The sequence below is a fragment of the Peromyscus maniculatus genome, chromosome 15 (genome assembly GCF_049852395.1).
Source record: "Peromyscus maniculatus bairdii isolate BWxNUB_F1_BW_parent chromosome 15, HU_Pman_BW_mat_3.1, whole genome shotgun sequence".
NCBI lineage: Eukaryota > Metazoa > Chordata > Mammalia > Rodentia > Cricetidae > Peromyscus > Peromyscus maniculatus.
Window position 1 is genome coordinate 60456993 of NC_134866.1, and position 20780 is coordinate 60477772.

Below are 20780 nucleotides of genomic sequence, written 5' to 3' on the forward strand. Positions count from 1 at the left end.
AAAATATTTAAAAATAATTTATGTAGTCATTGTGTCCACTTTTAACTCCACTCCATGTTCTATCTTATTTGAATCCCTACTGTTACCCACCTCATTCAGAGCAAAACTTGACATTCCAACTGTGACCACTAGGGGGAGGAAAGCACCAGCTGTATTTGTTTCCACAGCTAACCCGAGGGTCGGGTACTTTACCTGGATTATCCGCCAGGTGTCGACCGAGAGAAGAAAGTGGATTTTTCCCCCTACTTACATACACAAATACGTAAATTTATGCACGACAAGCTAAACTCTTCAGATAAATGGCTTGCCCAGTAATTATTCTTGACATGCTTACAGTCTATATTTTTTTAGTTCAAGATGCCTTGTCAACTAAAATCCAACTAATTCAGTGTTGTTTTAATCAAGAAAACAGCAAGATGAATGCGTTTAGTTTGTTGTGATTCAACCTTTCCAGATTTGCTGTGCAAAAGAATCTAAAGTGTTTAACGATGGACAAACTCCCCTACCCCCTTTTTAGTTATACATAATACAGATTTTTATTTTGCAGAGTCCTGTTATAAGAAGTTGTGATGGTTGTTAATAATCTTAGTTTATGCCATCACCCTCTGAATCCTGTTTTAATCAAAGCATTCACAAGGGAGAAATGTCTTTGACATGTAGCATGGCAATTAGCATGTTGAATTAAAAGTAAGGCTTCACAAAATTAAGCCTCACTTATGTAACAAATCATACTTTAAAAACCAAAAACCACCATATACGCTTTCCTAGCTAAGTTTCGGTCTGTTGTAAACAAAGTCAGCGAAATCACCGTCTTCAAGCTGCCTCTTGTGAGGTGGTAATTGGGGGTGTGAACTCTATTCTTACTTCTGTGGATACAGGAGTTGTAATCGCGTCATTCCCTGCAAATGGAGCAGTAGGTGGTGTCTCGAAAAAGGACTTTTTCTCCCTTCGAGGAAGTGGCCAGGCCTACACACCCCGACAACTTGGTTGGGTCTGATGCTGTAGGAGTCTGGGAGGGCCCCTGAAGACCAGGGCTGCCTGGGCGCATTGTTTTACGGTTCCCCAGGCCTGGGCTCAGTCCACTGCCGCCACCCAGGCCACCAAGTGCTGCTTGCTTTTGTGGTTTCTACCCAAGTCAACAATGCTTTCTTCTGTGAACAATATTTGTCTGCTTTTTATTACGTCTCCTTTTGAAATTCATTAGCTTAGACTCGGCCACCAGCCGCTGGCCCAACCGGTTTCTCCCCTTCCCCCCCAAGGCTCGCACATCCTCGGCCGGGTGCGCGGCCGTGGCGCACGCTCTCCGGGCCCCTCGCCCCGGCTCCCGGAGCGCGTGCAGGCCGGGGGTGGGGGGTGGCGGTCGGCCCGCCTGCCAATCGCAGCGGCCGGTGCACAGAGGCCGGCGGCGCCCGCTCCACACCTACTGTCCCGGGGGCGCGCGGCGAGCGGGGCGAGCGGGGCGCGCGCGCCGCGCGGGAGGGAGCGCGCAGGGAGGCCGGCCGCCAGCCGCGGCGTGCGCCTGCGCACTGGGGTTGTTTTTCACAAAGCTGCTCTTAAACTGAGCTGGCAGCCTCCAGCCGCCCGTCTTTGTAAGGAGACCACTGAGAGGAGCAGGAGCGTGGAGCAGCGGCTTCCCTGCTGCCCTGACTTTTGAAGAAATCTCAATGAACTATTTGTAGACAATCACTGATCCGGCCTGCAAGATTTTTTTTTTCCTTTGCAAGGCAAAGACACCGATCAGTGTTAAGTGAAGATCACATCTTATATGCGATCTTGACTTTTTTTTTGGTCTTACATTATATTTTTATAGATTTTGTTATAATCATGGTGCTGGGAAAGGTGAAGAGTTTGACAATAAGCTTTGACTGTCTTAATGACAGCAATGTCCCCGTGTATTCCAGCGGGGACACTGTCTCAGGAAGGGTGAATTTAGAAGTTACTGGGGAAATCAGAGTGAAATCTCTTAAAATTCATGCAAGAGGACATGCGAAAGTACGCTGGACTGAATCTAGAAACGCCGGCTCCAATACTGCCTATACACAGAATTACACTGAAGAAGTAGAATATTTCAACCATAAAGACATCCTAATTGGGCACGAAAGAGGTAAGTCTTTATATTAGTCTTCTTTGAATGAGAACTTTAATCTCATTTATTGCAGATCTAGCCGGCAGTTTGATAAAGGTTTAGCAAACTTAGAAGATGTAGTTTCTCCTTGACGTTCAAGCGTGTTAAAGCCGTAATGCATGCAGGCGTCTGCAAAGTGGCTGCAAACTGCGCTTACTACATCTGTAACCAGCTTCCTATCTGCCGTTCGCACTTGGGATCCCTGTGCACCTTCATAAAGTGTTTAAATCTGACTCGGTCATTTTACTAGTATTTTCACATTCGTTTGCAAAAGCTGCAGTCCAGTATTGGATTTCTCCCTTTATTTTATAATCTTAGGTCCAAACATGAGCTCCAGTAAAGAACCGTGGTGACATTTTAAGAAGGTTGCTAGATGTATCTGATTTTAATATTCATATGCAAAAGACTTTAAAGACTTGATTATTGTTCTTTGATAAAGGGCTTCTATGGCTTATTTTGACATATGGCATCAACACCCCACGTGTTTTTCCCCTATTTCTCCCAATTCCTTTTAAAATGTACATCAAGCATCATTTATTTTTTAAAGGGTAATATCTAATCATTATGCAAACTATTAAGTCAGTTTTAAAAGCCATTCGGGGTCAGTAATTTTCTTCTCGAGCATCATGTCTAACTTTGGAACGTGGATTCAATGAAACCTATGGCAGACAGATGGAATTGTAAAGTATATGGCACATCGGATTTGGTTTTTTGGTACAAGAGGAAGATAAAGGCATTGTCAAAGCGAGAAGGGGTCCTGAAATTTGCAATCTGTTGTTTAAGTGGTTACATTGTGGAAATATAGGCGACTCCAAGCTTGTTTTTCTAAGTTTCCACCCTTTGTTAGAAGCGGTTCAATCCTGTTTCGGACCAGTTCTGGGGGATGGTGAGGAGGGGCGCTTGTTCTGCTCTCCGCAGATTGGTTACACGCGTCAGGTGGTGGCGATGACTTAATTCCTAGTCCAAGAAGAATATAATGTTAAAACTGGTTATGTAATTTGTGTTTCTCTCTTCTAATGCAGTATTTTAGTGCAAATACTGGCGATTTTTCAGATAGAGGCATACCTTCAATTTTTTTTTAAGTATCTAAAACGTACATCCTGGGGAGGTGTTAATTGAAACTAAGGCAAATGAGAAATGGAGGATGCTTTAAGTTACGCAGGATTGCATCTTTTTTTTTAAATATGAAGGTGAAATCAATTCCTAGGATTTACGCAGCTACACCAAGGTATCCTGCATCCTGAAATGGTTGCCTCCTTAGCCTTCCCCGGCGTCCACACTGATAGGGCACAGAATACCTAATGACAGTGCTCGTGCTTAGGGGGAAAAAAAGGACACATGCATTTTGCGTTTGAACCTGCTTGGACGTTGCAGCCTTTAACAAAATGAGAGGGAAGAGACAAAGGCTTTTCCTCGAGGAGTTGAGACCTGGAGTGGGGGAAGGAGACCGGGTGATGGGGGCAGACGCTGCGTCCGTTGCAGCCCGATTTCACGGCTAAGGCAGCTACCTGCACCCGGCGAGGTGCCCGCCAGCCGGGCTCCGCGTGGACGAGCCCCGGCGGCTGGGAGAGTTTCAATGACTTCCAACCCGGAGCTCTCAAACCAGCCTGGCGGCCGAGCGCCCGCCCCGGGCGCCCGGCGATAGGCGGAGCCGGGTTTGTTAGCCTGTTGCTAAGGCGATGCCAGGCCTTGATTGGCTTTGGGCACGGACCGGGTGGGGCGAGCGAGCCGGCTCGCGCCGGTTTGGGGCGAGGCTTGGAACCGGCGTGAGCCGGTAAAGGTCCCTCCAGGCCGGGGTGGCCCGCAGGTGCCGTGCCGTGGGCCCCCGACCGGGGCGGTGGTGAGCCGTGGCCCCGGGGGTCAGTGCTGCGCGCAGGAGGCCCGGCCCTCGCCAGGGTCGTCCCGGGCCGGGGGACCCGCGGGACCCGCGCGGGCCGTGACAGCGGCGGGACGGGCGGGGGAGCGCGCGCCCCGCCATCGGCCCGGCCTCGCCCATTGTTCCCCGGGGCCCTCGCGTCCCCGCCGCCGCCGCGCCACCTCCCCCCCCTGCGCTGGAACAGCCTAGGTGTCAGGGTGGCCCGAGCCAGATCGAACCGGTCACCGGCTTGGGGCGTGGAAAGCGGAAGCGCGGCGCGGCGCGGCCCCGCCCACCCCCGGGCCCCAGCAGACTAGGCTGCGCGCGCGCGGGCGGGCGGGCGGGAGCGCGCGACGTATGCCGTATGTATAGCGGGGCGCGCGGCGGCGGCGGGGGCGGGCGGGCGCGCGCGGGCGGGCCGGCTGGGATCTGCTCAGCGCCGGTTTAGGCCGGTCCTCTCCTGCTCCAGTCTAGTTCTTGATTGACAGCCAGGCACTTGTTTACCGCGGCGCGCGGAGGCCGCCGCTCGCCTGGCAGGAGACTGCTGAGCTGGCACAAAAGGGAGCCGCCGGGGAGGGAGGCGAAGTTTGGGCGCCCGGCTGCGGGGGGCGGCGCGGGGCAGCAGCCCCCGGCTCCCCGGCCCGGCTGCGGGGGGCTCCCCGGGAGGCGCGGGCAGCGGTGTCGGGCATCGTCCTGGGCGGCTCACCGGGACGTGGGGACGGAAGTCGCGGGGTTTGTGCGTTTTCGGTACTTAGGGGAAGAAAAGTACAATGATGCCGAGCCAGCGCCCCCCAGCCCCGCGCCCCCAGACCCGCAGCTAATGAAAAAGGATTGCACACCAAGTGAGACGTCGGTGTGCATTACCTAGACAGCCAAAGGACTTTTTGACTCCAAACCTTTTTTCCCCCACATTATTTGTTATTTTTTTTCATGACATGAATAATGAATTCGAGCAAAAGAAATTGGATGTAAGATGAAAGCTCCTTACACCCCACACCCCCCCCCACCACCACCACCCACACCCCTCGCAAGTGGAAACTACCCAATTAGACTTCATTTCTTAAAGGTGTTAAACAAAATGGTTTTTTTTGTTTTTTTGTTTTTTTTGTAAAAAGGCATCTTTTAAATTCAGTCCTTTGTAATTAAACTTCCAAAGGCTGATTTTAGTTGCTGCTAAAACCGATGGAGTTTTGAATGTCGTCTAAGTATTTTCAGCTTTCATACTTTTAGTCACCTCTCCTCCCTTTTGACAGGGTCCCCTCTGGCTGGCCTTGAGTCCCAGCGGTCCTCTTACCTCTGCCTGGGTGCAACGTAAGAGTCGCCCCAAGAGTGAATATTCACCAGAAGTGGCCATTAAAAACATTACACAGTTTTTACTTTATGCATTTAAGTAAACAGTTGGTGATCAAGATAACAGTGTAGTTTGATACCTGAACCTTTTGTTGAATATACTGTACGTGATACAATTTTTTTCACTATTTGGATCTTTTTTTCCCATTAAAATAAAGCACCCCCCCCCCAAAAAAAAAAAAAACCAGCCTACAGAGTGTAAATAAATGTTCATCATCCCCGTTTTGGGGAATGAGGAAGACCAAGAACAAACAAGGGTGTTTATTTGAGCCCCAGCAAATAATGAACTTGGGATTAGAACTCTGATCTGTAAGATGAAGGCAGGTGGCTTTGATCATTTGAACATCCTTGAAGATTGTCGCCTGAGAATGTAGTTGATTAACGACAAGATTTTTTTTCCCTTTTTGTTCATTTTAGATGATGATAATTCCGAAGAAGGCTTCAACACGATTCATTCAGGAAGGCATGAATATGCATTTAGCTTCGAGCTTCCACAGACGTAAGTATTATGAGAAATAGAATTTTTTGGACACTCTTAATTAAGCACAATCTTATAAAATTAGATACTCCATGTTTAATTAAATACTTCAGTTTTTTGTTTTGCTTTTTTGTTTGTTTTTTGAAAAAAACCCTTTTCATTACAGAAACTTGGTCAAGGGAAATAATGTATTAAATAAAGGGAGCTATTTTTAATCTAATGTGGCAAAATCACAGAAAACACTCGGTTGTTAGTGTCTGCAGTAGTGTTCGAAGGTTACAAAACATTCACATTTAATCTAGCACTGGTGACTCAGAAGGTGCTAATCAAATGTAGGAAGTCTTCCATCAGATAGCTGATTATCATTTGCTTTATTAAAAGAGAGCACTGTTGAGTTTCATGGCTCACTGGATCAAAATTCAGTAGTCTACCTTTCTGCTAATGTGAATGATCAACGTTAGAATGTCAAGATGAGACTCCTAACTCAAGGAGCAGTCCTGTTGTTTAGACACAAATTCGGGAGCAAGCTTCTGTACACAGAGCTGCCGCTACTGGGGACATTACATAAGAAATCATAACCTGGACTTGAAAGGAACCGTCTGTCAGAGCCACCTTAGTGGAAAGCTTGAAGTATAGTACATTCTCAGCATTTGAACAGATTGCTGGAAGAGAATACAAATATTTTTGCATAATGCCTTTTAGCAGATACTAAAATGTTTAAACTGGCACTGATTGATCTATAAAATAAACGTAGCTCATAACAGTTTATCAGGCCTTAAATGTATATAATTCGGTGTTTACTAATTCTACAGACAGTTTGTAAAATACTGATACTTCTACCAGTTTAATCTGGCCCTCTGCCTTCTAAGTAACAGCACTGGACCTTTCTCTAATGGGCCAAACTGCTTTTTAAAACCTTCTACAGACTACTAACGTATAATCTGGCCAAGTCCAGAAACAGCTCTGATTCTTCTGACATGGGCTAATGGGAGGATTTTTTTCTCAAGCCTTGACAAGTGGAGAATAGCCCAAGGAGTGTCTGAACATGGGTGGACAGGGTGTAAAAAGCACCTTCTCCATTTCTTTTTTATTTTCTGGAGCTGAGGACCAAGCCCAGGGCCTTGCGCTTGCTAGGCAAGTGCTCTACCACTGAGCTAAATCCCCAGCCCCCCACCTTCTCCATTTCTATGAATTTATGAAATAGGAAATTATGAGACTATTCTAGGTATTTTCTGTGCTATACTTAATTAGTTGCTATAAAAAGAGGTTCTAATTCCTAGCTAACAAAAGTGGGACAGTATAGGGAATTTTTTTTGAGTGCTTGATTGGGGCCTAGGATTTTTAGGTAGAAATAGTGAGGCCATTCTTAACTTTATTTTTCAATTACATTTTTTACCTTTTCAAGAATGGTTCATTTAACTTTCTTGATTTTGCCACCAACATTAAAAGTAGACTCTTTAGTTTAAAGGGATTGTATTCTTCTGGCATTAAACAAAATTTCTGTTACATTTAACTCCTATCATTATTTGAAAATAAAAGGTCTTTCCCCAGTGACTTATCCCTTTTGGAAAGTTTTAAGAAATTATACATGTGGTGCCTCACTAGTCCACAGACAGCACGACATGGTGCTGTCGTTAATACATGTGCCTCATAGACAGTATAACATGATAACGTGTTTATTCTGACCTACTACTGAATTTTTTGAAAGAGGTGTAAGATTAATATATCCATTTTTATATTTTGCACAGACCACTTGCTACCTCATTCGAAGGCCGGCACGGTAGTGTGCGCTATTGGGTGAAAGCTGAATTGCATAGGCCTTGGCTTCTGCCAGTAAAATTAAAGAAGGAATTTACAGTCTTTGAGCATATAGATATCAACACTCCTTCACTACTGGTAAGAAATGACTGGATTCTTCATTTCTTTCTGACATATGAATACATAAAGAATAGCCACATAATCTATACCATTCCATAGCTTTAATAAAGCAATTTTATTGAATTACATTAAAAACCTATTTTAAAATACAGTAAAAGTAGAGCACACAAGCGAATGAATGATGTGCTATTTTTCACACTGTGCTAGGTAAATTTAAAAGCCCAGTATGTGATATGAAGTATCTTTTATGCAGAACACAGCAATAACAAGGTCTGGCCCCTAAATGGCCTAGCTGACAAACAGTATTAATCATTTAATTTGATTAAATTAATTGACAAACAATATTAAACACTGGCTTAAATCTCTTACCTGAAACTGCCACAGTCTAAACTTTGAACCATGCTGTATTATTCCAATTAGGGATAGGTGTCAAATGATGGGGATTCATCATTTCATGGGGAAAAAAACTTAATTTCTTTTTAATTGCATTTTATGATACTAATTCAAATCTGGCTTCAAAAACAATTTGGTTTAAACAAATGATAACATCTTTAAAGCAAATAAAAATGTGTTTTACATTTTACCAACATTTTTTACATTTTCAAAATAAGATGTTGCCATTTGGAATTACAAATGAGTTTAGGACAATTTATGTGGGATTTGGAAAGGGTTTTTTTTTTTATTAGTTTTTATTATTGTACACAATGGGCTAAAAGTCTGCTTTGGAATAGGGTATTAAGCCCTTAACCCATTTTTTTCCCTTTATTGAATAGAGGTTTAAAGACAGAAGTTTGATATAATTTAAAAATCATCGTTGGGGGAACAAAATAGATTGTCTTGGTTGATTTTTTAAAAACATTCTGGCATTTTTGAGTTCATACATTGATTTTTTTTTTTTTTCTCTATTTCGTACAGTCACCCCAAGCAGGCACAAAAGACAAGACACTCTGTTGCTGGTTCTGCACCTCAGGCCCAATATCCTTAAGTGCCAAAATCGAGAGGAAGGGCTACACCCCAGGTATGTACGGGCCGGGGCCCACAGAACGCAGGCTTCTTTACTGAGCATTTTATACAAACTTACAGTATTGTTACCCAGTATAGACACTCAGCATTCCTTAGGAAAGCTGTGTGTGTATAGTCACTGAGTGGGTAGGGGGTCATTTTCCAGTAAGTCACCTGGCTTACTTCTGGGATAGCGTTTCCTCCATGGAGTCAGTTGAGCGTCAGAATCCGACACTTGGTAACGGGTGCTTGCTCGTTTGTTTTCTAATAGTCAGTAATTGTCTTCCCTCTCCAGGTGAATCCATACAGATATTTGCTGAGATTGAGAACTGCTCTTCCCGGATGGTAGTGCCAAAGGCAGCCATTTACCAAACACAGGCTTTCTATGCCAAAGGGAAAATGAAGGAAGTCAAGCAGCTTGTGGCAAACTTACGTGGGGAGTCCCTGTCGTCCGGGAAGACAGAGACGTGGAACGGCAAGCTGCTGAAGATCCCGCCCGTGTCCCCCTCCATCCTTGACTGCAGTATAATCCGGGTGGAGTACTCGCTGATGGTAGGTGTTACCCTAGGAAGTTCTTACGACTTTCATCTTGAACCTGTGGGGTTCTAATTTTGTCCACGTTTGGTGGGGTGTAGATGTGTGTATGAAACGCTACATTGTGATTATTTTACCTCACATAAACCTAGGGCATTGCACGTGAGAAATGTTCTAGTTTTAGTTAAAAGGGATCCCAGCTAATATCAAAATTAAGTTGTGTTTTTAAAGAAAATTCTACTTAAAATGCTGATCCAGCATCTGCTTACTGTTTAGGTATATGTGGATATTCCTGGAGCTATGGATTTATTTCTTAATTTGCCACTCGTCATCGGTACCATTCCTCTCCATCCATTTGGTAGCAGAACCTCAAGTGTAAGCAGTCAGTGTAGCATGAACATGAACTGGCTTGGTTTATCCCTTCCTGAAAGACCTGAAGGTAATTTGATAATACATGTCTAAGCTTACTCTATTATTATTAAAACTTTCTCTTTTGTTTTTTTATATCTTAAAACCCTAGTTAAATTTTTATCTTTCTGTAGTTAGCATATATGACCTTAATATTAAGTTTTGTTGTATGTCTCCCTTATTTTAATCACCAAACAAATAATTATTCTTTTACATGACACTTTTTTAATATCTACTATTCTGTGTATTTTGACATGCATAAGAACATGTTGTTCGAATTGCGTGTATCTTTTTCCTCCAGCACCACCCAGCTATTCAGAAGTAGTAACCGAGGAACAAAGACGAAGTAACCTCGCACCAGTGAGTGCTTGTGACGATTTTGAGAGAGCTCTTCAAGGACCACTGTTTGCATATATCCAGGAGTTCCGGTTCTTGCCTCCACCTCTTTATTCAGAGGTAAGCACCAAGTCAAGTATGAAATGTGCTGGGTCTCCTAGGAAACAGCAGTTACAGGCTTTTAAAAAGATACAGACTTAAAAGATAGTTGCTTCTTGGTTATCCTGCTAATAAAAAATTTAAAATAACATTTTAAAAGTTATGATTGTCAGATCTTCTGACTTTGACACAGAAGTAAGATTTCATTCAGGAACTAAGATGGTCAAATGTCAGTTGAATCATTGGCATTTTTGAATGGAGTGACTTCATTTTAAAGTGTCAGTAGTAGAAAAACTGGTGTTTTATAAGCATAATTAAATGGCTAGAATTTATATTATTCATAATTATTTCTTGCATATTTGAACATTCTTAGTCATAGGAGAAAATAGCATATTTCCAAATAGCTTCTTAACGGCGTCCCTGCACTGCTAGGTTATTGTGCACTTCATATGCATGGCACTCGGCACCCGTGCGTAAGAGGAACGCTTGCATTGGATAAGCTCACAAACTAGGGAGAAAAATGAACTCAGAAGCAAACTCCAGTGTCAATAGTGTTAGAAAACACTTAACAAACCATTCGTTCCGCCTTAGGAATCTGAAGGGCTTCTCTGAGAAAGTGATTATTAAGCTGAACTTTAAAGACTGAGTAGTCCCTGCACAGGTGGGACAGTCCAGGCAGGACGAGCAGCCCAGGGCTGGCTCAGCAGTCTCAGGACTTTTTAGCATGACCCGAGACAACAGTACATTCTTATAGGACCTCCCATTGGCCTTGATAGTGAAATGACTCGAAATCGAGAGACTTGGCGTTATGTCGTTTATTCCAGTGTTTTACAGTGAGAGTCTGTATACTTTTTCATACTCATTAGACATGAAGGAATTTTGCTTGTACTTTGAAACCAATTGTGGTGATGCCGTAACTGGAAAAGACCTTTTTAGATGTGATCATGTAGAATTCTACTTCATTGATTATCAGGTGTTCAGAATCTGTTCTGTCAAATTTTTTGATTAGATATTTTTCCTATCTTATTATGGTTCATAAAAATATGTGCTAGATACCAAAAACGTTGCACCATTTCTCACAAATTTTATTATTGTATTTTTATTCTGACATTTCTTTCTTTGCTTCTGGCTTACTTTCATTGTTCATAGCTTTTAAGGGGAACATTTGAAAAGAATGAATATCTATCATTCACTTTTATCTAATTTGTCTTAAATTCTGTACATTTCAAAGTAAATATAAGATAACTTAAAAATTGTACAACCCTGAAATAGCACAGGAATATGACTTAACTAAATGGTAATTGGATTTTTTCTTCAAAAATGTGCACTTGGCATAAAATTTTTGAGGCATTGTGAGTTGTCTGACATTTAAAGTGAATAGGACTTGTCCAAGAGATCTTTGAATCACCTTCACAGGATACTCAGGAAGAGATGCAGTGACGTTTTAGGACAAGAACAAAAAATACTTCACAAAGGAGTTGTAGTTTGATGGTATACCCCAATGTATAACTGAGTTTAAGTGCCTCAATATTGAATGAAAACACTCTTCCTTAAAAGATTTTCTTAGCAACTTTTGTGAAACTGAACTACTCATGCTTAACTGTAAATCCTATCAGTGATCTAGCACCCTTTCATTCCCACATAGCACTTGAGATGGAGAGAATAATAGGGTATCATTTGCTAAGAAGTTACATATATGCTCTGATCATATTGGTTACCTTTCCTGACTAGTTAGATACATGCTCTGGTTATATTGATTACCTTCGCTGACTAGTTCTCAAAAGCAGTCATATGTTACATTCTTCCTACACCTTACCAAGTTAACTTTGTAAATTTTATCTTGTCTCTACTAGATTGATCCAAATCCTGATCAGTCATCTGAGGACAGACCATCCTGCCCCTCTCGTTGAAAGAACACTTGGTTGAATCAAGTTGATCTGGGTTCCAAACTGTATCTCTTCCGGCTGAGGACAGAGAAGTATCTTGGAGACACGTTTTTCAGAGGAAGTGGAATTGCTTTTGCCCAGAAGATGGCAAATACGTGAAACCACCAGTGATCATGCTTTAGAATCTACAGCAGCATTCTGGGGCTGCTCCAACATGCTTGAAGATCTAAGCTTTCTCCTGTAAAACTGTACATGCTAAGAGCAGTCTTCTTAGCCTGTGGTCATACGTGTCAAGACACCGTTGCAAAGAAGGACGTGGTCCTTCTGATTTGAAAATTTGCACATGCTCAATGCTTACATTGTGCAGTTCAATGTCACTACAGCTTTTTTTTTTTTTTTTTTCCATTTATGCCAGACTCTTGATACTCATAAAACTTGTTTGTGGTCAGCACAACAAGGAACAAAAGAAAGCTTTGAAAAACTCTTACATGAAAAAAAAAAAACGCACTGACAGTTTGTGGGTTTTTGTTGTTGTTGTTTTTGTTTTGTTTGTTTAAGTTAATGTAGCCTGGACTCTACCTGCGTATGCACATGCTCAGAATTGTCCTACTAGGCTGACCGTGGATCACCTCTTCAGCTTGGATCCTGTTGTGGATTTATTTACAAACATCAAATGCCTTCAAGCCAATCCTTTTGCTGTACGTTTTGCAGCCTACTATAGTAGATGCGCAACAGATAGTGGGAAAACAAGGAGAGGAAGCGAATGGGAGACGGGGTTGTACCTGGGCTCCTTGAGACTGTTGCCTGTCTGCTATTACAGCAAAGCAGCATTTGTTACTGACTGCCTAAATCACTTAATCTCAGGTGAACGCATCACTTGCCAAACTGTCGGAATGCCGTTTGTGTTTTTGTTGCACTGTTACATTGTTGTTCTTGTTGTTCTTGTTGTTGTTGTTTGATTGGCTTTTTGGAGAGGGAAATTCAGAAATGGGACATACACAAAACTGATAACCCACCCACATCCCCTTTTTATCATTACATATAAGAAGAAACTAGAACTGAGTGAAGAAAGACAGTAGGGCAGGCACCAGCAAAGAGTTCAGGGCTGTTGCTCTTAAAAACTATTTTTATTATTTAAAAGTAAATGGAAGTTGTCCAGTCACTAGGGAAGGGAGGGGGAAATGCATTTATTTTTATACAGAGTTACTTAATTACCTCCAAAACACATATGTTTGGAAATCATTTTTGCTGATGCAGAGTACCTTAATAAGCCAGAATGTGTATGTCAGTTATGATTGGAGAAGCTTGATTTATACATTTGCTCAAGTTTAAGAGAATAAAATTCCAAATTTGTTCCCAAAGTGTGTAAGTTAGTAATGACAAATACTAGAATGTTTGCTGGGATAAATAGCTTTATTTGTCCTTGTGTGTGTTATTTTTTCTATCTGAAGAGGTCTCTCACTTTGAGATAGAACAACACCTCGGTACCAGCATTCATGAGAAACGTTTAAAACCGCACCTCCCAAGTATAAAGTGTAGTGATTTTTTTTTAGGAGTTTACTTCTGTTTTTAGTGACACCAGCATCTCTGATATTGCAACATATGTGTGAAATGGACGTTACATCCATCTACCTTGCCATCTAACCCACAGTTAATAAAGTGACTGAAAACAGTGGTAACTCTGGCTTGGTGCTTGACCTGCTTCAATACTGTCTTAAAGCTTCATACAAAATAGGCTTTTCCATAAGTGGCCTTTAAGAAAACATGGAAGACAATTCATGTTTGAAATAATGCTGACAGGGTGAAGAAAACCCACTGTAAAAAGGAATCGCGTTTTAAGTGATTCGGTTAAAGGGTTTGTGCTCCCGTAGCAGACTAATACTAGATAACAAGGAAATGGGGGTGAATTATTTTTTTATTGTTAAACCATTTTGTGAATGTCCCCCTCAGAAGAAGCTCATGGGATATTTGGCATAAAGGGCATTTGGTGGTTTTGTTTTCGTTGGGAGGGATTGTCTGATCACACCTCTTACTCTTCCTGTTATGTCTAACTAGGGAACAATTGTTGATGTGCATGGCATCGGGACACTCACCACCGTGTTTTACAAAATACTGCATAAGCAAGAATGACCAATATGATAAAAATTGGCACTAGGTGACAAAATTCTTGTTAAGACTTGGTAAAATAAAGTTTTATTTTTACCATTAATTATTTCTTTACTCATTTAGAGGCATTACATTTTTCTAAATATTGGTCAGTTCCTGACATACATGTGAGGTCACAGTTGCACTCTAGTATTCAAGATAGCTTCCTAATTTTTCGTTTAGGAAAAGTAAAATCCAAAATGTTCGCGAAACAAAGTGCAATATTAAATGTTTGCTTTATAGATTATACTCAATGGCTGTTTGTTAATCTCTCTTTTTTATTTGGTGCTGAATATGTCCTTGTAGGCTCTGTTTTAAGAAAACTATGTGGAAAATGATTTAATTTTTCCTGTTGCTCTTCCTTGTGGAAAATAAAAGTGTTTTTTTTTTTTTCTTTTTTGTATAATTGTTTGGCAGTTTATTGGAAATTGGTCCTATTAATGATGCACCAGTCAAACACTTTTAACATTACACTTAAACTCTAGATCGTTCTAAATGGTTTGTTTCTAAATGTATACTAATGGAAATTACTGAGGACTTAGAAAATGTGAATTTCAATCTTAAATACTGAACCAAAAGCCAGGTAATTTTGTGTTTAGGTGCCACGTCCCCCACCTGTGACAAGCCTTAGTCCTAACCTTAAAAGAGGACTTTAGAAGTCAGGTTGAAAAACAAAACAGTTTTCCACATTTGAAAAAAAGCAGGAAACAGTCTTAAAAATAGGTATGACCATTATAGCGATTGGCAACCTTCAAAATCCTTTTGAAGTCAACCTTAATTTTTATTGTTCATTGTTTACACGTGTATGTAAGGATTATCTATGTGCCTTCAAATAGAATCCCCATGTCACCAGGAGACATTCATACATTTGCATGCAATTAGAATATGTTTTATACATTATAAGGTAATCCTTAATTACCTAACAGGATTAAGAAATGAATCTGGGAGAGGAGGGAATGAATTTCTCAGTTCTGTGGCTGGACCAGGTACTGAACAAGATGCTCAAGTTGATTTTCTCTTCTGGAAAAAAAAGGTTACACAAGATGCTCACTCCTGAAGGCATGAATTTGTCCATTTTTAAGGAAGTAATGCTGTGCTCTATACCACCTATGACTCTGCCAGTTCCCTGCTCTCGAGTGAAACTGGCATTGGAGTACATTAAACTAAAGTATGTTAAATAGCATCGTGAGTTCTCTTTAACTGCCAAGCTGGTCTGAATTTATTGAATGCTGACCTTGCTATATTTATCAGGATTTTTGATTTGTGGAAAAGAGACTCAGACTAGCTTCAGTAAAACAATGTATTAACTAGTAATTTCAGGAATGATCTCTAACATCATGGACTAGCTCAGAAACTATGTAAGCAGGCTCTCAACTAAATGCTTTCTTTTTAGAGTTGCCTTAGTCATGCTGCACACATACAATCTCAGTTCTAAGAGACAATCCCAATGTCCCAGTCAGCAAGTCTAGCCAGATCAGCAAGCTCCAGATTCAGTGAGAGACCTTGCGTCCAAAAATAAAGTAGAAGTTATGGGTGTGGACATCTGGCCTCCTGGGACATGTACCTTCACAAGCATCAACTCACATGTGTACATATATGCATATACTACACACAAGTGTGGCTTTTTAAATTGTGTGTCTGTGCATATATGAATGCAGTATGCATAGAGATCAAAAGCACACCAGATCCCCTGGATCTGGAGTTACAGGTGGTTGTAAAGCACCGTGTCGGTGCTGAGAACATAACTCAGGTGATCTGTAAGAGCAGCAAGTGCTTAGCCACTGAGCCATCTCTCCAGCTCCCCCACTCTACCACACGTGACCGTTTTTAAAAAGCGAGTTTATTTTGATTTTTGAGGAATGCTATAAGCAATATTTTTGCCCAGGGGAAAGAGAAGCAAGGATCTGCAGTAACTAGGTGACCAGGCGGAGTGTCAGGGCATAGATCTGAATGTCCCCAAGGCTGCTGTGTGTGGATGCTGAAGCAACAATGTGGAGAAGCCAGCCTTGGGGAAGGAAGAAACCAGCTGTGATTTGGGTGTATCTTGTCCCCGGGGCCTCGATGTGGTTCCCTCTGTCCTGTTGTCGAAGAGAAGAGCCTCTTTCCTGCTGCCCTGATGTTTTCCCTTACTGCCATGGCTCAACACTCTGAAATCATGAACCATGGTTAGAGTGCTTGACTAGTACACATGAAGCCCTGGGTTCCCACACACCACACAAAAACCAATAGGGTGGCACACACACTGTAATCTCAGCACTTGGAGATGCAGGCAACACATCTTTTTGGAGGATTCAATTCAACTTACCATCACCCCCTTCTCTCCTTGGTAACACAATAGTGTGTAGTTTGTACTGGGAAAAATCTAACCATAATAAACGCACTGTTATACCTCATCCTACAGAACAAACTCAATCCTGAACTGTGACATCAGAAGCTTAAAGGAAGCTTGTCCCACACACACACACACACACACACACACACACACACACACACACACACACACACACACACACACACACCTTTTTAGACTGGCCTGATCCAGGCACTGTGGGAGAGTTCTTTGCAGCCTTACCTCCTGTTTCTGCGTGTATCTTTAAAAACAACTTCGGTAGCCTTCCAGCAACATCTTTGTACTTGGAGTGCCTACTCAGCTAAAAATGTCAAAGTCCTGTGTGTCAGCCATAATCTTTAAGATTCATACTGTTGTTAAATATATAAATGTCTAGAAACTGCAGCTTAAAAATTGCACAAATTAATTTCACTCTAGGAAATAGCTTGAACTTGGACTAGGCCACTCTCTTATTTCAAATAGTAGGATCCTGCATGCTCTTTTTTTTTTCCATCTTTATTTATTTTTCTATTATCAGCTTGATACAGCACAAATTCTTTTTTTTTCCCCCCATGGTCTACTTCTTTTTTTTTTTTTCCATCACAGGCAATTTATTTTGTTCTATTCATTCACAGTTAATACAGAAAATACTTGGAAACATTTCCATATAATATTTGACACAGAAATCATCAAATAGAAGTATACAATGTTGACAGGAGGCAGTACATTTATAATTTATAACCCCAAATGTATTTATAAATTAGAAATGGAAAGATCTACAAATGAAATTATGAAGGTTCACCAAAGTCATTTAATCTCTCAGTTTCTCATTCATTTTTATGTCTTATAATATTCTATTGTATGAATAGGCCACATTTTATTTCTCTCCAGTATTTGATAGCTATTTGAGTTGTTTTAGCTTTTTTACTATTAGCAACACACTGCTGTAAACCTTCATGTACATGTTTCATAGGTGCACATTTTCAGTAGTTTGAGGTTATATTCCTAAGGGTAGAATTGTTGAGTAACAGAGTAACAATGTTTTGCATTTTGGCCAACCACCAGACTGTTTTGCCAAAGTGGCACACCATTTTACAATCTCACCAAATCCTTATTTTTAAGGCTCTGATTTTTGTACAAAAGCATTCAATCATTCGGTCAGACCAAACCAGGAAAAGTAAGCTATAGTTCAGAGCTGTTCTATTCCATTTACTATGCAAAGCCAATCTTGGCGTTTGCAACTCTCAGCCCTTTTGAGTATTCTTGCAGTGTTCACCTTTTCCTCCACCACTTTTTTTTTCTTTTTTTCTGGTTTATTTCTATCTATTACAAATGTATAAAAAATCCTCCATCAACACTGCTGATAGCAGCAGAACCTTGAGAAATATACCTTTGGTTTGCCTCAGAAAAGGAACACATATTGTACTGTAAAGTTTATAAAATTGGCGCAAAACATTGTAATAATGTTACAATACCAGTTTTAAGAGTTCAGTGACTAATGGGGAGCCGATGGGATACATGCAGAACTGTGAAAGCGATCTCACTTAGCCAGCTGTACACGTAGACTGTAAAAAAACAAATTCTTATTCTAATAGTGAAATGTTTCACTGAGGCTTGCCCAGTAATTGAGTAAAACCAAAACTTATTCTAAGCCACAGTCATCCTCGGGTCCCCCCTGCTGTGTAGCCTCCCTGGTTCTGTGGGTTGCAGTCTGATTGTTCTTTGCTTTATATCTAGTATCCACTTATGAGTGAGTACATACCATGTTTGTCTTTCTGGGTCTGGGTTACCTCACCCAGAATGATATTATCTAGTTCCATCCATTTGCCTGCAAATTTCATTTAATTCTTTTTTTTTTCTTTTGGTTTTTCCAGACAGGGTTTCTCTGTGTAGTTTTGGTGCCTGTCCTGCATCTCACTCTGTAGACCAGGCTGGCCTTGAACTCACAGAGATCCACCTGGCTCTGCCTCCCAAGTGCTGGGATTAAAGGCGTGCGCCACCACCGCCCCTGGCATGTTCTTTTAAAGCTAGCCACAATCTTATCTAGTAAAGACCATGTTTGGGGAAGTACATGTTGCCAGGAATTGGTGACCTTCATCCTAGTCTTCCTCTGCAGAGCCAAATCACAAGGAACACAGCAGTAACTTCCTGGATGTCACTCTTATCACTAAAAGAAAGTTTTCCACAACTTCTAAATAACAGTCAGGAGCAACCCCTCACTCACAATGCCACAAATGGGATTTGCAGCTAAACTGGTTATTTATACGTGACAAACCTTGCTTAAGATGATAACAGAATGCTTAAAACCTTGCTTAACGTGACAGAGTGCCCAACTTTGGCACAAAGATGTGTGTTTTTACCTGGCAATGGCAGGTCTAGCATGCAGCCTTAAAGCTAAAACATTTATATATAATTAGGGAAAACTGTATTTCTGTCTTTCTCAATCTCTAAACTTCTAAGTCCTTAAAAAGTGACTTGAGATGGGGAGAAGTGATATATATATATATATATATATATATATATATATATATATATATATTTATCTAAATATAAAAAATAATAAATTTATATATCTATGGCATGCCATATAAAAACTATTCATGAAGTTCCTGGAATATTACAATACACAACTCTTTTCATGTATATTACCTTAACTAAACCTCACAACTTTCAATTGTATATTTTTATTATTTTATATTTTAAATTTTTAAGGAGAAACCATGATCAATAAAGGTTGAGTAACTGCCTTAAATGCCCCACTTGTCAAATTAAAAGTGATTAAGACCCAGAATTACCAGAATTTGAAGTTCTTGTATTTTAATGTAACCCAACATATGTTATTAACTGGCTCTGACCCATGGTTTGACCCAAGTCTTCCTTTATTAAGGAAACCCCAATAGCATAAAATTTATTGGTGTACAATTTAATTCTACAAGAAATAAGCTTCACAAAGTTAAATACTGATAGTCAAAGAACAGATCAGCTTGGAGGATCCTGACCTCTTTAGGCTCTGAGCTTCTAAAGAAGAGTCGAGTGGGCACAGGACTTTTAAAGGGGACCACTGCACATTGTCCACACGGAAGTCTCTACGTCCAGACCAACAGCAGCAGCTTTTGGCACAGAAGGAAAGGTCAGTGAGAACTGACCTGCCAAGGGGAGGAGAGGCCATGGTCAACCCAAGAGTGGACCTAAGTCCAAGGAGAAAGTAGGTCACAGAGCAGTGCGTGCCCAGGCTCGCTGCCCGCTGGAAATGTCTGTGTGAACATACCTGGATGTACGGACAGTCAGATGATGGGACCGAGAACCAAGCCAAGTAACCCCTTCCTCTGCCGGGAGAACCCCAGTTCATTGTTCCTTCAAGTGTAGGAAAGACACACTGTGTTCAAAGCACTCATTTCGATGCAAGGGAAAACTGTATTAACTTCAAAACGTGCCCGGGCTTTGCAGAGTATGAACATTCATTCAGTAGCATTCATTCGGTAGTAAAGACGACACACATAGATTATGGCATGAATACAGTACATACCCTGAGGAAGTCAGAAGTCTCCATTATTTAATTTTCAATAGTTCCACCCAGTCATGCAACTGTTGATGACAAGATCCTTCATGGTGAAGTAATGGCTGTTTAGTGTTTTTCTTCCACACATCTCTCTTTCACGTTTTCTCAGGAAGATTCTCTATTTCTTCAGCCTCAATTTTCAACCTTATCATGATTGAAACAACCACTATCTCTGACTTTTTCTCCCTTTTTATCTATAATTTTGGTGACCTTATAAATAATTTATTCGTTAAACTTTGTAGTTTCTCAAAACAGTTTTAACTCTTTATCTTTGTTATAGAGCAATCATATTTCAATATCTAATTTATGATCTCCTTTAAAGAAAAACCTCCTGTCATCACCCATTGAGTCTCTTGTCTTGGTTACACACTATTCTTCATGCTCCAATAAGTAAGCCCCCTGCTTCCTGTCCATGTTCATACAAACAACCATAATTATAATTATACCATACTGAGTGGGACACACACACACACACACACACACACACACACACACACACACACGCACAACAGGGCATTGGTATGGACTGAATTGGTTTCCCCCAGAGTTGATGGCCTAACCATGGATGAAATGGTGTCTAGAGAATGTCGTTAGGGGATGATAAACTGAGACTAGAGTGAGGTCCTAATTTGGTAGAACTGTATCCTACACAAGAGGTGGAGGACAGGAAATGGTCTCTGCGGTGTTAGGACAAGAAGAAGACAATACGCTTGTTACTTCTTGTTGTTTTGGGACAAGATCTTTCTGTGCAGCTCTTGGCACCCTGGAACTTGCTACATAAACCAGGCTGGCTCAA

General features: G+C 41.2%; 1 protein-coding gene and 1 long non-coding RNA gene across 3 annotated transcripts; one reads left to right on the forward strand and one right to left on the reverse strand.

The window, feature by feature from the left end:
- The first annotated feature begins 1525 nt into the window (after window positions 1–1525).
- Window positions 1526–14494, forward strand: Arrdc3 (arrestin domain containing 3). Of its 2 annotated transcripts, none has more exons than XM_006989816.4 (8): window positions 1526–2104; window positions 5748–5829; window positions 7557–7704; window positions 8602–8704; window positions 8984–9240; window positions 9499–9661; window positions 9932–10086; window positions 11919–14494. In XM_006989816.4, exons 1-8 carry the CDS (start codon window positions 1825–1827, stop codon window positions 11973–11975), a joined length of 1245 nt encoding a protein of 414 aa, XP_006989878.1. In that variant the 5' UTR covers window positions 1526–1824; the 3' UTR covers window positions 11976–14494. The 2 variants fall into 2 exon arrangements, 1 of the variants encoding a protein (XP_006989878.1); XR_013044785.1 differs by having other exon boundaries at window positions 1567–2104; window positions 9894–10086.
- LOC143268688 (uncharacterized) lies at window positions 8816–20243 on the reverse strand. Its single transcript, XR_013044786.1, has 2 exons — window positions 19952–20243; window positions 8816–15116 (listed from the first exon to the last, which is right to left on the reverse strand). It is a non-coding gene; the product is annotated as an uncharacterized LOC143268688 (long non-coding RNA).
- Window positions 20244–20780: the final 537 nt, after the last annotated feature.

Coding starts and splice junctions, on each gene's coding strand:
- Arrdc3 (XM_006989816.4), top strand. CDS start 1,825: ATGGTGCTGGGAAAGGTGAAGAGTTTGACAATAAGCTTTGACTGTCTT. Junction 2,105..5,747: donor CCTAATTGGGCACGAAAGAG/GTAAGTCTTTAT, acceptor TGTTCATTTTAG/ATGATGATAATTCCGAAGAA. Junction 5,830..7,556: donor AGCTTCGAGCTTCCACAGAC/GTAAGTATTATG, acceptor TATTTTGCACAG/ACCACTTGCTACCTCATTCG.